Source organism: Patagioenas fasciata, chromosome 7, assembly GCF_037038585.1.
Source record: "Patagioenas fasciata isolate bPatFas1 chromosome 7, bPatFas1.hap1, whole genome shotgun sequence".
Classification (NCBI taxonomy): Eukaryota; Metazoa; Chordata; class Aves; order Columbiformes; family Columbidae; genus Patagioenas; species Patagioenas fasciata.
Window position 1 is genome coordinate 25292678 of NC_092526.1, and position 15905 is coordinate 25308582.

Here is a 15905-nt window from a genome sequence, read left to right on the forward strand (position 1 = left end):
CTACTGGTGAAACTGCACTGACAGAGCTTTTAGTGTAGGACAACTTAAAATCTGGCTCTAAATCAAAAAGAACCAAGGCCTACGAGATAATCTCTGAAGATCTACAGAGTCCAAGTATTTCCTCCTTGTTTTGGATTTCTAGTATCGGCAGTCAAACGATTTCCCTTTGTAGGGACTACATGTAACACTCGGGCTCTTCTAGAGTGAGGATCTACACAAGAGCTTCATTAAGGAACTTGTTGTTTCAACAAATGGATTACATGAGCTTTTATCATCCTTTGAGCAAACCCAGTGTTAGTTATCATAATGAAACTATTCATGCATTTGAACTGTGTTACTACACATATGACAATTTCTGCACACTTAGCAGTTCCTACACAAATAAAAATTCATGGCTCAAGAATTAAACATTTGAAAAAAAAAAAAACCAACCAAACAACAAAAACAAGACAAAAACCACACAACAGAAAACTAACCAGCCTCTTATTCAACCAATCCATGTGATCATAGGTGAGAGTTCCTCCAAAATCTTCTGTTAATTGGCATGGTTCTATATATCGAGTCAGCTTGTTAGCAGATACTAAAATAACCTGCAACAATAAAAGAAATTTCAGGTACACTTGTAAGTGTATATTTTTCCTTAAGTACCTGCAAAGTTGTGAAATGTGTCCAAAGGTACAGAGCAGATCTTTCTTTGATTCAGAGCAAGTGAAGTTTTTCACTGCTAAATGTTTAAACAAAGTATGGCTGTTTGCAATCAGCACAGGCCTAAAACAGACAGGTAATTTTGACATGCAACGTATATCTCATGCACAATCCTGTAAAAGTATCATCTGTACCACCTTGCCTATTTATAATAGCAAAAAGAAATATGTTTCTTGGGTTTCTGTTTTGTTGGTAACTGATGCTTCTTGATTAAGTCATACACCACGCAAGTAAATATAGTAACAGGATATCATATTGCAAAGCGCTTAGTATTTTTATCGCTCTCTTGCAATATGTCTGAGTCCCAGAGGTAAGTTTGTGCCATAAAAGCTAAATGCCTGCATTTACTGTGCAAATATGCTCAGCAAGATTTGGATCAACCACACTATTTCAATGAGTAGTCAAATTCAAATCTCAGTATGCTTAAAAGCCCGAGTCACTCTCCCAGAAGACAAATCTAGTTCATCAGCTACTTCAGTAAACAAAGGAAAAATAGGTCTGCTGATAGACAGAAGACTAAATTCTTCCCTTCATTTCTGCATTCTAGAGGCTTCTGGCTGAGCCTTATTCATATAAACCTAAACCAAAAAGCTGGCAGCACAGGTTGCTTTGATACGTGATATGCTACGCCTGAAATAACTTATGTGGAAAAAAAACCTCTCTATGCAAGCAGACATATTGGCCAAATATATAGCCAGAAAGAAAGAAAAACAGAGAGAATCTGAGAACCCATGAGATCACGCACATATTCTTGCAGAGGACAAGAATATGTGGAAAGAACCTTTACTTCTAGTCCAGTTCCTGCAGAGACTACAAGACAGGTTTTCTCCTTAAAATTACCTCAAGAGTTTTGCCTTCCACTATTTCAGGACAGTTTAGAACTGGTTAGATCACTAAAACAATCTAATATACCAAATAATTGATGAAAATACTATGTTTCTGAGATGGGTTTTGAGATAAAAGCCATTCAACAACTACTGGTCATCTTTAAAAACTGGAATTAGAGGTTGCGCAGTCTTCATCATTGGGGGCTCTTCAAGGCCCAACTGAATAAAGCCGAGAGCGACCTGGTCTAAATCTCAAAGATGATCCTGCTTTGAGCAGGAGGCTGGACTAGAAATCTTCTAAGGTCCCTTCCAATTGGAATTACTCTGTGACTTTTCAGTTCTTACAACTAAAGAATCCAGAGTAGTACCAAACAAATGATCTAATATTTAACATACAGAACATCTTCCAGCAACATTCAAATACAGGCTGTTCTCCTGTGTTCTTAATGGTATGTAGCTGCCATAAATGGAATTAGGCTGTAGTTACTTTAAGTAGTGCCAGTGACCAGCCAAAACCGCAGATGACTCTAGCTCCAGGAAAAATAAAGCCTTTGTTTTTTCTCCTTTAGGCACACATTTGTGTTTTAGGTCATTTTTACATTCTCTTTCCATTTCTATGAGTTCATAAAAAAGGAGAAAATTAATTTACTCATTTGGGACATCTTGGTATGGAAACTAAAGAAAATAGGGCAGCTGGTTCACATCACTGAAATACAGGTTCTAAAAGGAAAAACACACCCCCTCAAAAAGCAAACCCAAACCCACACAAAAAAACCAAACCAAATCAAACAAACAAACAAAAAAAACCAGCCTGAAGAGAAGGATAGACTGCATTGAGACCACTTATTGCTGATTTTTCTTAACACACATCCTTCAGGAAGGAGAGTGAGGAAGAGATGTGCTTTACCAACTTGTATCACAGAACTTTTTTTTTTTTCCTTCTGCAAAGCAATATTTGCCTGTAACAGATATATGAGCTATACAAGAAAATAATCCTCAGACAAATTACCCCACAAATGATATTTGGTGAAAGAACAGAAATTTGCTTTGCATCTTAATAGAAAAAATTCTGAAAAAGAAAAACTTTCACCTCAATAGTAAGCCTTGTTATAATTTAAGACATTGCTCTGAAAACTAGTCATCCTCTAGGTTTTGTTTTTAAAAACTGTTTCTTTCTTGAACTGTTTATTGACTGTTCACTCAGAAAATTGAAGAAATCTTCTCTGAAGACTTTAAAAAGTAAACATTTGAATTTTTGACAAGGTGGTTGCAGAACTGAGGTTCCTGACCAGAATTTAGCTCTTGTTCTAGACCTAGACTAGTGTCAGTGCTAATCTAACACCCTCCATGTTCTTTAAATTAGTAACTTGGATATTTCTAGGTGTTAAAGTGCAAAAGTCTCTGAAGCTTCTGAAATACTGTTTTTACTATATCAGCTACTACAGATTAGTAGCCCACAAGAACACAGACCAAGAGCCAAAGGAAAAAAAAATGTTGAAAAGCAGTAGGTGTGATGTTGCACAGGCAGAAAACACTTCGCTTTTAAAGATATGAATTTACTTTTAGTTCAGCACCTATAGCACGCAAACTTCTATGGTCAAAGATTTCTAAAACTTTCCAAATCCTTTGTCTTTGACCTTTTGTGAAAATGTCAAACTACCACATCCTGAAAAAGTTTTCCTTTCTGAGGTAGTGTTCCACCTTTGCATCTGAATTTCCCACTTCAAAGCTTCAAAAAGCTTTTAGTCATGTGAGCGCTTCAAAATCCTCAATAGTTTAATACTTCATTAATGGAATACTTAATTATTTGTCATCCCTATAAAATTATCATTACCAAACTGCATTAGATCACTAACCACAGAGAAAATCTTTTTCTCCTCCCTCTCTGAAGAGAATGACGATGGCTTGACCAGCTCTCCATACTCCTGGTAAGACAGAGGTACAGATGAACACCATTTACAAATACGGAAATATTCTCCTGCTTGCTTGCAACTGGACTGATTTTTTTTTGGAAAGTGTTTTTGTGTTTACCTCAGGGGGAAGAACAAAAACAAAAAAGTTTTCTTAATCCAAAGTAAAATCCTTTGGACACCAGACTATAGCTGGATGTTAAAGTGAACAGCTTAAAGTCTCTAGGGGAGAAATGAATAGATCTGGACAGATGGTAAGATGGGAAAAAAACCACAAAAAACAAAACACACAACACACCCACACAAAATATTAAAACCTTAAATCTTTGCTTCCCTTCCCACTTGATCCACCCATGTCTGACAACAGTGACAGCTAATAAGGTGACACTGGCAGTAGGTTTCAAAAATGTCCTGTTTGCTGTTGACCAGAGTCAGTATCATCATCATCATCTGTACTTAGCTCTTTTTAAAACCTAGAAGAGCAGTAGCAGGTCTCATCACTGCTGTATTCTAATCAGCAAACTTGCTTTGTACAATGCTGCCCTGCTAAAACACTGTGAAAGCCTTTACAGAAATAACTCAGAACAGTGCTTTGGGAGTAATAAAAGGGCTATATTTTTGAATAAAATGAAACAACCTTTTTAACAATTCCCAAACAAACAAGAAAACCCACCACACATACTGCAAAGTCTTGTGCTTCAACTGCAAGATTCCTTTATTTCTCAGGAGCAAGACTACAGCTATTTTTTCTAGTAACATGATTTTGACCCATGCAACGATGCCACTATCACTTATCTCTCATAATAAGAGCTTTGAATACTGTTTGTACAAAGCTGACCTCTCTCTCTACACCATATGCTGTTTTTTGCAATTGTTTTCATTGATCATCTGCATCAAGATAGAGGCAGGTGTCAAGATGAGAGGGGAATTCTGGATATTCAATACGACATGTAAATGTGCCCTCAAAATGTTAAAAACATGCATCTTGAACTTACTTTCTTGAGGGAAGAAATGAAAAACCTCCTTAATACAAACATCACAGAGTCAAACCCAGGAGCTATTGAAAGACAGGATGGTGTAATTTCTCAGTAACAAGGCAGATTTTTCTCAAGTGTGTAATATCACAGCAGACAATGCTACTGAATCTAAAAAGGAGCAGTTATTTTCCAAAAGAACACAACACACACGTGTCTTGAGAATATAAGACTTAAGCAAGCGAAATCTAAGCATATGACCTTCTGAGAAAAGTAAAGACTCGTATAAATCTTCATAGCTTGATATCAATGATTAATACATTCCAGTTCTGGGATAGATTAAGAAAATGGTCTAAACAAATTGGATGGTGATATACACCTGTTATCAGAGCAAAAACTTGATACCGGGAAATAGGTACAGAAGCACTGCAAGGGGACTAAATCCTATTTTTAACCTCAGGAGTAAAAAGGTCTCAAAATCAGATCTAGTTTAAAAGAAAAATTGGTGTAATCTCTTTGAAAAATTATTTATTAATAACTGACATTTTCTAAACACTGTAAAGGTAAAAATACGCTGAATTCCACAGAGCAGAAAAAATCCAAATCTGACAAAATAATTTATGAAAACAGAGAAAATAATTCATTACATATACACAGCTATACTGCTTATAATTTGTTAGTGGGTTTGTTTTTATTTTGGTTTGGATTTTTTTTAAACACTTCAAGTAACACAATATCAAACAATCAAAAAGTCTGACCAAGTCCACAATTCTTTGTAAAGAATTCTTACCAGATATACCCAACTGAGAAGTTCATATGGACTGGAAGTGCATTACCAACACATGCCACTGTTTTCCACTTACTTTAAGTAACCCTGGTCGCCAAGTGATGCTAGTCATGAAATCAGACACATCTTTACCAAAAAAAATATTATATTCTAAGAATAATAGAATGTATATATTACGCACAGTATTAGCTGTTTAATGTTATGCAAAAGTGATAGAAATGCAACTAATGGCAAACACATTTATGTGTACAATAATATATAATGTTTAAATTATCTGTTCCAATACAAGTATGTTAAGGTATTTACTCAATATGAACAGAACATCACTCCCTCCTTTACTAATTTTAATAAACTAGCATCAAAATATTTAATACTTTTCATTTACTTACTGGAACATACATATCTGTTATTCCTAAAATACTTTCTTAAAAAGAACATTAATAAAGCAATGCTAAAAGCTGGCCATACTTATCTGGTTTCCGATTGGTAATTTTGGACAAATTTCATTTAAACAGGCATAAGTAAAAGGGTTTTTCATTTCCCAAAAATTCCACCAAGAAACACTGGGAAGTCCAGATAGCTCTTCCCCACTCACAGCCTGCTGATAGGTATAAAATGCTGAGTTTTTGTTAAGTCGTTTGGGCTCAGTATTAAAGCTGTTTTCTCAGTGGATTGATTCTTGATAATTTGTTATGCCAGCACCTTACATATCCAAACAGCTTTGAAAAAATACAGGGAAAACTTCAATGAACAAGGCAGAGATTTTGCAAGAATAAATGTGCACTTCAGACTGTGCAGAAATTCAAACTAAAGAATGCCTAAGCTCATTCTTCACACTACACTGAAGGCAGTTTTTGTATAAAAAAAACCAGCAGGTTTTTTTTTTTTTTATTAAGCGTGACTCCTATTTGTTTTATAAAGCACTATCAGATTCATCTTTGTTGTTACTGTTAGGTATTGTTTTGGTTTTGAAAGTTAGTTGTGCTTATTCTTCACCAAACTCAAAACTTAAACATAGCCTGAACTATTCTCCTCATGATTTTTCAAGAATAAGTATGGCAGTTTTAACGGACAAAATACAGCTGCCCATAGATCTGGCCTGGCAGTGATTCATTGCCATGGAACTGTAAAGCAAAGACTTCCTCTTCCCGAAGAGAAAAATCATCCTACTGTTTGATGATAAATATTGTTTTGATTCATTTTTTGAAAAACTGTTTGATTAAACAGTGAGTAGAATAGATTCTTATTTGTTAATACGGATCACTAATCTATATAATTATTTGCTGTAACGTTACACTGAGAAACACAAGTTAAACATTCACCTGTCCAGTATCACAGGAATCTGGCATACTAGAAACCCCAGAGCAGCAAGCAGAATTGAGATTCACACCAGACCGTCAGCTCCGCTCCCATAACAGCCTCCTTCACTTCGGAGCACTCAGGGTTTCACTCACTCATTCACCTTCCCCTCCAGGGCTCACAATAATAATTAGCACACTATCTTTTTTCCATCCTGGAGAAGAGACAAATAGGCACACACAACCTGGTACTTTCCAACACACCCTTCTTCAGGACTGAATTTAGAACATGACATAAGTGCAGGCTCTTGAACTCTGGATCCACAGGGACAATTCCCCGATTTGGCCCAGGTTTTTGAAAGAAATGACCCATTGCCTCCAGTAACAAAGATATGTTGATAAAGAGAGATGGATTTAAATAAACATCATTTTGATAAACTTTGGAACTCTATATGAATATTTTGGAAAGACCAGCAAAGCTATAAGATTTTGGTGCCTCAGTATAAAATATGGGACAGGAAGATATCATAAAAAATTAAAGCTTTCCTACAAAGTGTTATTCATTCTTCACTCTGCTTGTCAGCATTGTTCTTAAAAGGTGAACTGCAGATAAGTGTGCCACAATAATTCCCAAGTAGAATACTGAGAGCTGAGATATAAAGATACATCTGGTAACAGTAGTTAATTTCAAAATACAAGAACAGTACAAAAACTTATTGTAATAAGACAGTAGAAAGTTCTGGACCAGAGTGTGTTTTCAATGGCACCAAAAAACCCACATAAAATGGTTTGGGGTAGGGATTTTTGCATTTTGGAACATTAAGGATTGCTATAACCACATAACAGGCATTTAATCACTTTCAGAACAAAGACCATTAGTTATCTACTCAGGTACGTACCAGTGACTTAGCCAGACAGAGGAGAGTTCCTCCACTTGAACTGGGGACTGCTACAAAAAACTGGTCTTAATCCCATTGGATTTAACCTTTCTAGTTATTTCCTTAAACAGTTCCTACACTTTTAAACAAATGACAATATCCTACTAGGCTATTTTTCAGCTACATAACAGAGAAAAGTCAGCTAGCTAATATTTCTTTCACAGCAATTCCAATTTGCTAGTAGATGGCCCATAAACAGGTTGATACGCAGGAAATTTTCACAGAAATATGTGATTTTTAGGCTTCTCTATGCTTCTATATATTGATAACTTGACATTACAGACTGGAGATTTTCCAGGGCAGAGTCTGCTGATACACAATTTTAAGAATTTCTGACACTGTTACTAGAGACTTACAGTTGTCGGCTGCTACAGTGCAGTCCTGAAGCACTTAGGACTACTCAGACTTCAGACTTCAGGACCACCAGGATCCTTTTGTTCCATATTCCAGTTTTTCCAACTAGTTTACAGTAGTTTACCACCTTTTTCCTTCCCCTCTGATTTTTTTAAAAGCTTTAGATTTCTTGTCTTACAACACTAACTTAACTTTTAAATTTTATTCCATTATGTCCACAAGAATAAGAAACCAGGACTCACACTTTCTGCCTCCCTGCTTTTGAAAAACTGATTTTCAAAGCACTAATCCAATACCTAAACAAGGGTCAGGGATTATTTTTCCTCCCAGTCCCTTAAATGAAACATATATGCAATGCCCTCTGCCCCATCTGTATGCAATTTTGCATTGTGTATAAGCTTGTACATGTCTTCTATTTTTATGGTACATCTTTTCCTCCAGTTATCCTAGTTACCTTTATGTGAAAAGCTCACAATAAAATATAACACACTACAGCTACTAACAAAGAGCTATTTGTTTCATATCACTATGTAGTGTACATTAATAAAAAGGCAAAAAGCAACAGCTCCCAGCCCTTCAAAACACAATAATTTTTAATATTCAAACCCTGTTATTAATACATTAACAGTATTAATTATTACAATGTAACAAAAGCAACATTTGAGCTGAGAGACACCCTTGGAACAATTATTAAGTCAACTCTCCTGTTATGAAGCATGGACACAGGACCAGAAAAAATTGCTTTAATGAACACACGAATTGGTTGCTAATAAGCATTTTAGGGAGGCATAAAGGGACAGATGAAAGCTCTGCTGGAGGATGAATGGCAACTGACCTGAGGCGGGTCCAAAACCAATACAAATACTAACCAGAAATAAGGAGATGCACTTTTACAGAGCTGAATCAGCCCCCCTCGGTATATTTATCCACCCAGTAGCCTTTTGATCTCAGTTCCCACATTTAATTTCAGTGCTTTGCAACTCATCAGCACCACATCTCACTCTGAAGCAGAGGATCTCTGACTTTGAACAGAGAGGAAGGCATTGTAATTAATGGCTTCATATGACAATATTATGCAAGGTATTAAAAACAGACCTGGTAGCAGGAAGTAGGAGGTATATGTGATGCCCCATTAAGAAATCACAGTTACATTTCATTTATTTCAAATAAAATTAGATTACACTCTCAAGTGAAAAGAGAGATTTCATACTTTCATTTACATTTTTTAGATCATTTATTTCATAGGTGCAAAAGCAATCCTGGATTTTCCTAATAGTTATGCATATCTAACCCGTGATCCAAAACATAAGTTGGGTGTTGCTTTGTTTTTACTGACAATAATGCACGGTTACGCAGCTGTGGATTTGTGCACGAGTTAGAGGCTTCCATAGCCTATCAGTGCGCTGCACTCATATCAGGAATAGAACAAAGAAATACCACTGTCTCTAACACAAACGTTATTTGGAGCACAGAGAAGGTGGGTCATTTTTACCAAGCCGTTTTTCCTAATTACTACCCAGTAACAGAAAACCAAGAGTTAAAGAATGGTGAAAAACAAAAGCTTGCCTCATACCAAGCGTGATTCTTCATTATCTGGAAAAGCACAAGATTCTTCCTGCTGTGGTCTCACCTTTCCCTGTCCTTTCATGAAGAATGCCATTTTAGAATACAAGTTATTACACACACACAAAACACCAACAAAACCAAGTAAACAAACAAAACCAAAACAAACAAAAAAACCCAAACAACCAAACACAACACACCAGAAAAAACAAAGAAAGTGCAAGAAAAGTGCAAGAAAAAGACATGATCTAGGATGGTATTACACAGCCTCTTTAGGAAAATCTCACAAACCTCCATACCAACAGCTACTCATCATCCAACCTCAGTTAGATGACAACTGCCCCAAAGCTAAGGGTAGCCCTCCCACCCCATGGAAGCCAGAAACTTCACCCCGCTTCAGTGCTTCTACATTAGGCAGAAGGGGAGCTCAAGAACAAACACCTATTAACCAAAAAGAGAATTCAGCAACTACTTCTTGTTATCCTCTACTCATAGAAACTCCTGATCTGCCCACGCATCAAGCCAAGGTACAAGGAGGCACTAGGAAACAAATCTTAGTTTTCCTCTTGCCTAGCAAGCAGTTGCTGCATTTTAATGCTATTATTATTTTTCTTGTAAAATTACACATCACTGACTACTTTTCTTACAACTGACACATTTTGATACATGTTTATGTTAAATGCATCTCTAATACTTGAATTATTTTCTTCTTCCTAAAACCTCAGAACTATTAATTTAAGAGAATCCTGGATCAAAATTTCAGGCCAGGAAAAATGTTTATGGTTCAGTAATGAGAAAAGTAGTTTAGAAACAGAAACCAAAAGGTTCAGTTACACAACTCCAATGGTCTATGACAACAATGCAGACATTATCACTGGCACAGGACATGCTTCATAAAATTACTAAGCTTACGAAATTTCATTACAGAATTACCATTTAATGACTGTTAGACAATCCTTAAATAAAACAATCCTTTTATTATCATAGCCATGTAAAATTATTTCTGCTTCATTAAAATATTTTCTGTAGGCTTTCTGCTTATTATCTAGAAATAGATTCTAGCTAGTCATATTAAAGAAAAATCCAAGAGGAATCTTCTAGAGGATTAATTTCCAAACTGGCAATACCATGATGTATACAGTAACAACCACTGTATATAATTCTGTTATACCACAACTTCAAAGGCTTCCTGAACTTGTCCAAGGACCATATTCACAGGTATGCAGATGCAAAAAGAGCCTTAATCAGACAGTAGGAACTGCTAAAGAGGAGGGCTCACCTCTATTACTGCCACTTTCTGAACTTTGGGGTTTATCTTACATCCTGAAAACATTTGTGTGAAACTGAATATTGCACACTTAAGTCATTTTCTGAACACAAGCTCTTAAACCATCCCTTTGAGTACAGATGTTTGGTTCAGTTTCTTTTTTAATTCTCATCTTGGATGTGCTCCAAACAACGGGCTAGTTTATAAAAGGTGGACACTATCACACTCATGTTTTTGATGAACTTTGACCACAACTCCTTGCCAGTCCCCTCAAGGGATTCAGGTGAAGGGAGAGACTGTGAAACCCAAGAGAGTTTAACTGTAGTGCAAGTCACAAGACTATCACAGTTGGAACTACTTCCCATAGCAAAACTTCAGGCACTTCAGTTCCTTCATTAGTGAAAATCTTGCTGGCTGCAGACTTTCAAACACACAACTGGCTGTTCAGAAATTCTTTGGATTGCTCTGTTGAACTTGGGCTACTTTTCAGATCTGTCTTTAAAGAACTACTCAAAAAGAAAATATGATCTTCATTTGTAAGATAAACAATCTGAAGGGAGTTCCTCACTTATAAGACTCTAAAGTAGCAAAAAATGAAGTGTATGGTCATCTGATTGAAAAATCTTACCCCTTGCCCCTCACACTCCTTCAGAGCACTTTTACATGCAGGAATTGTTTCCAAAAATGAAGCCACATATTCTAGGTAAAGTCTGATACTAGATTTAACAAGATGAAATTGATATGAATTGACAGAATTATATCTGGATGACACTGTCTAAGTTTAGCAGTTACATAACCCTTCAGCCGCCACCTTCCAATTCTCATTTTCCCTGAACTAAGTTTTCTACAACAGCATTTAAGAATGCTATAATCTTGCCATGAGAAAGCACTACACAGCATTAGACAATGCTGCAAAATGCTTTTCTATTCAATATCTTCCACGAAAAAGATGCTCTCCAAGAGCTTTGTTGTACAGCACAAGTGGACATTTTAGTATTTGGTCATCACAGCAAACTTCTTGTAGTTCAAAACAGATTAGCTTCAAAAACAATTAGCTTTAAAGACTGATGATACAGATAATTTTCTAAAATAGGAAAAATTGAGGTTTCCATTAATCTCCCAAAAAGATAAAACAATGGAACTGCTAACATTAGTCTGTAATCTCTTGCACACGCTCTGCCTCACAAGCTAAGAACAATATCACCTTATATTTAGCAAAATGAGGAGACCTATAACTTTTGCTACTAACGTCAACTCAAAAAATGAGAGAAGACGCATGCAATGGCAACAAGATGTTATTCAGAATAGTTACTACTGATTTAGTGACACCACACAACATGCATCTCTACAGTCTATTACAGAAGAATCATGAAAAAAATTCACACTAAACGCTATACAACCATTTCTTACTCAAAACATCCACAATATGTATCAAATAGCTTTTCCCTCTTGGTGAACAAAGAATTAAATGCCACACATTTCTAATTTGAGACCTACTTAATTTAACATTCTTATTAAAGTAGGAAAAAGTTAAAAGGCCACAGTGTTTTGTTAAGGGTAACCACAAAGCACCTGGCATATAACTATTTTTTAGAAATATATTAATTTTCATGCAATTATTCTTGAATTCCAGAAACAGTACTTTTACCTGAAGTAGGCAAAATTTCTACATACCTCAAAGCCAAGTCTATCTTTCTCTTTCCAAAAACAGAAGTGTGTAACCTTCTTATCCCAAAATTCATCTGGTTTCACTACACAAACAAGTGACACTTCAGCTGGAACAACGTTCTGTAAAACAAATGAAAAAATGAAAACAACATTCAAGAGTAAACCTTCATTTGCTACAGAATTTAATTCCACTTGCATGTCATCATCTATTAAAGAACCTAGAATTTACAGACAGAAATTAACAAAGTCTGTTGCATCTACATCCCATGTTAGTGCCATCCCACTTTGCAGCAGATTATACTACATTTCATAGCAAAATCATGTCAGAACTGAACAGAAAAGCTCACCTCTTTACTCCCAGTCCTGAGGCCTAACCATTAGTCCATGCTACATCAGTATAAAAAACCCATGAATTACGGGCTAGACTTGATTTTATTTATGACATTTCATTTAAAAAAATATTAAGAACAAAGCTTCCTACCACTGTAATTTGCTAAGTACGATGAAACAGTAATCATAAAGTTAGAAAATAACTGTATACTTCGTTATTAGATCACATCTCAATATTATATCCTATACTTCTCTAGTACATATTGCTTAGACTAGAATGAAAGAGCTTAATATTAACATTTCAGCACATTAATTCATAAAAACATTACCAGAAAAACACTACTCAGTCTAAAACAGTAATTTCATCTAACAAGTTGATTTTATGTTGTCACCTTGAATGCAGATCAAGGAACAGAGACTCTTGACTACTCCCAAGTCATCAGGTACAGCAATAAACAACAGTTAGATAATCACAGTACTGACATAAAGGTGACACAATCCATGGGATTTCTCCTGAAATACCCCATTTTTATTTATAAAAATATAATTCTGAAAAAATTAACTATGACCAACAGAGAAATCATAGCACTGGAAAAAAAAAGCTATTTCATTCTTGCACCCTTTTAATGAATATGTAAAAACTATTTAAAAGTAGACAGTCTTCTTAACACAGAAGTGCCTGTCCGATGACCAGCCAGCACCTTTGAGAACTACGTGTGTCCAAGCAGAGAGAAATCTCAAGTGGTCTGCACAAGTGATTAGTTCACATAGGAAAATCTTATTTATTGCTTCCTTCTCAAACTAAAGATACAGATGTGCAACTTGTGCCTCCGCAGGCTTCACATGGGTAGGAAGCCACTGAAATCTGAGCATGGGCAAAGAGCTGCCTTCCCCACTAGCTGAAGGTCCCACTAAATGTGACAACTGCACATTAGCTGAAGTGAAAACTCAGTCAAGATCAGAATATAGCAGATCCAATTACTACAACTCTAATAATAGGAATGCTATCTTACTCAAGGATAGGTGAAAGACACCTTGAAACAGACTTAAAAAGCCCAGGAGCAACAATGAGCCAGCAGGACAACAAAACAAAATTATTCGTATCTGACACACTTTGAGACTTCATCTAAGTCTGAGAGGAAAACTACTCTGATAAAAAGAAATAATCTGTGCAGTACAAAAGGCTATTCAGAGTGCTGTATCTTGCATCTCCTTTGACCACTGAGGCCAGAAAGAAACCTATACTGTTTAGCAGAAAAAAAAAAATTCTGTAACCCCACAGTTCTGAAAAACTGCATAATAAATTGCTGTGAATTTCTTTAACTGGGAATTGGCACTTTTTTCTGTGTAGCATCCACAATATAACTTGTGGTTGGGACTATCACACACAACAAAACCAACTATAGCCAATTCCAATGGAAACTAAGTAGTGCAGCAGTTTGCATCTGAACCTGCTCAGCTGCACCATCGGTGTGAACTGTTGCCCTGCAGACATTCTTACTACTCACAGTTGACAATGCCAGGAGCACGTTTCTGTATTTCTTAACTAAAACTCTGTTTTAGAAAAAAGGCCCACAATCGTGTTGTCAGAATATAATTATTTGTCCCTCACTTGAGACTGTTTCAGATTGTTTCTTCCTGCACAAAACTCTGACACAGAACACATTTGTGGTTTTAAAAGGCCATAAATTGTTTACTTCTCAATAAAGAAATCACTGCCTCTACAGCTATTAGGTTCACATCTACAAATCAGTCAACTATGAACATATAAAAATTTACTTACCTGTAGCATTAACACAACTGTCTTTACCACATTCCATTGAGATTTTCTTCCATCCACTATCACAGTAAATCCTCTAGCTTTACATTTCTCACTAAAAGAAGAACAACACATCAAGAAGTGTCATATCACAGTGACTTTGTATATCAATTCTACTGAAAAATAAAACTACATAGTATTTTTACTTATAAAAACATGGTCTTATAAACCTTAAGTTTACTTACTTAGCAATAACTTTCAATTTTCATGCTCAAGCATATTAAGAGATATTCCAAGTTACAATTTCTCAGTAACACTGAAATGTATTTCATAATACAAGCATTTATTTAAACTTTAGCAACTCTGAAAAGGTTTTATAACCATAAACTTCAGAAAGAGGCTGATTTAGAGATTTGTAAAGAAGAGAAAGGGATGTGAGTTTTCACAAGGTTACTTGTGAACTGGTGCTGATTTGAGGATACAGCAACATATCCCTTGATGCAAATCCAAGCAGGAAACCATCTAAACATGCTTAAATTTCTTTCCTGAAGAAATTCTGTGAAATCGACTAGAAATTGCAGTGCACAAAAAACCTCTGCAAGGAGAGGGGCTTCGCATATGGATCTATGAGAAAGATTATTTTAGACTGACATAATCTCTTTCTTCTAATGAGGTCTGAGTCTATACATACCACAGAAAAAACCTGCTGAAAATAGCTTCAAAGCTAAAATTTAAAAGGCGCTTCTGCTCAAGTAGCAAATGGGAGAAAATAGTGAAAACTTTCTCTCTGTGCATTCCCGCAAATACTGCTCCAGCCCATCAGTAACTGAAGCTGGCAAGAATGTGCTCACAACACCAGCTGGGCAGTGTTCAGTGGTGGCAGCAACCTCTGGATATCAACAACAGCTGGGAAGCGTCACCTTCTCACAACCAGCACAGTCACAGCCAGAAGAGGACACAGAAGTTAGCCCATAATTTTAGCATTAGTTACCACATCAGATATCACGTCTCAGCCTGACGTTTTTGTGTCCAGCAAAGTTATATGTAACTAAAAAATATTATATTTACATGAGGGAGAAAAGAAACATGTAATCTTTAGCACCAAATCTACCATTACAAAACAAAGCCATTTCTGTGATCTCCTTAGATTACTGAAAAAAATAGAAAAAAGCAACCTCTGAGTAACAGGAAGCATTATATTTCACACTGAGAAATTTAACTGTTATTCATTTCATGTTTAAACTGTTCTTCATCATACATGGGTGGAAGACAAATTTATCTCGGAATTTTAAAAACGGGGAAAAAAAGCACCTTACTAGTCTATTTAGGAAAAGTTAATTATGAAGTTGGCTGCCACTCCATACATGCTTTTGGCTTTAAGGAACCTCTGAGATCACACACAATTTCTCTGGAAGCACTCGAACATTCAGACTTCACACGCAACATTTAATCAGAATGAACTCAAAAGGCACGCTATCACTGCTTTTAAAACACGATGAATAATGTTACTACAGCATCTTGAGAC

General features: G+C 36.0%; 1 protein-coding gene across 6 annotated transcripts in view; it reads right to left on the reverse strand.

Moving 5' to 3' along the window:
* Positions 1-15905, reverse strand: part of SESTD1 (SEC14 and spectrin domain containing 1) — a 58643-nt gene that overhangs the window by 23229 nt on the left and 19509 nt on the right. For all 6 annotated transcript variants that reach the window (XM_065840693.2, XM_071811149.1, XM_065840689.2 and 3 more), the window contains 3 exons: positions 14405-14495; positions 12298-12411; positions 477-590 (listed from right to left, as the gene is read on the reverse strand). In XM_065840693.2, the coding sequence (XP_065696765.1) occupies positions 477-590; positions 12298-12411; positions 14405-14495 (319 nt within the window). The remainder of the gene's footprint in view (positions 1-476; positions 591-12297; positions 12412-14404; positions 14496-15905) is intronic.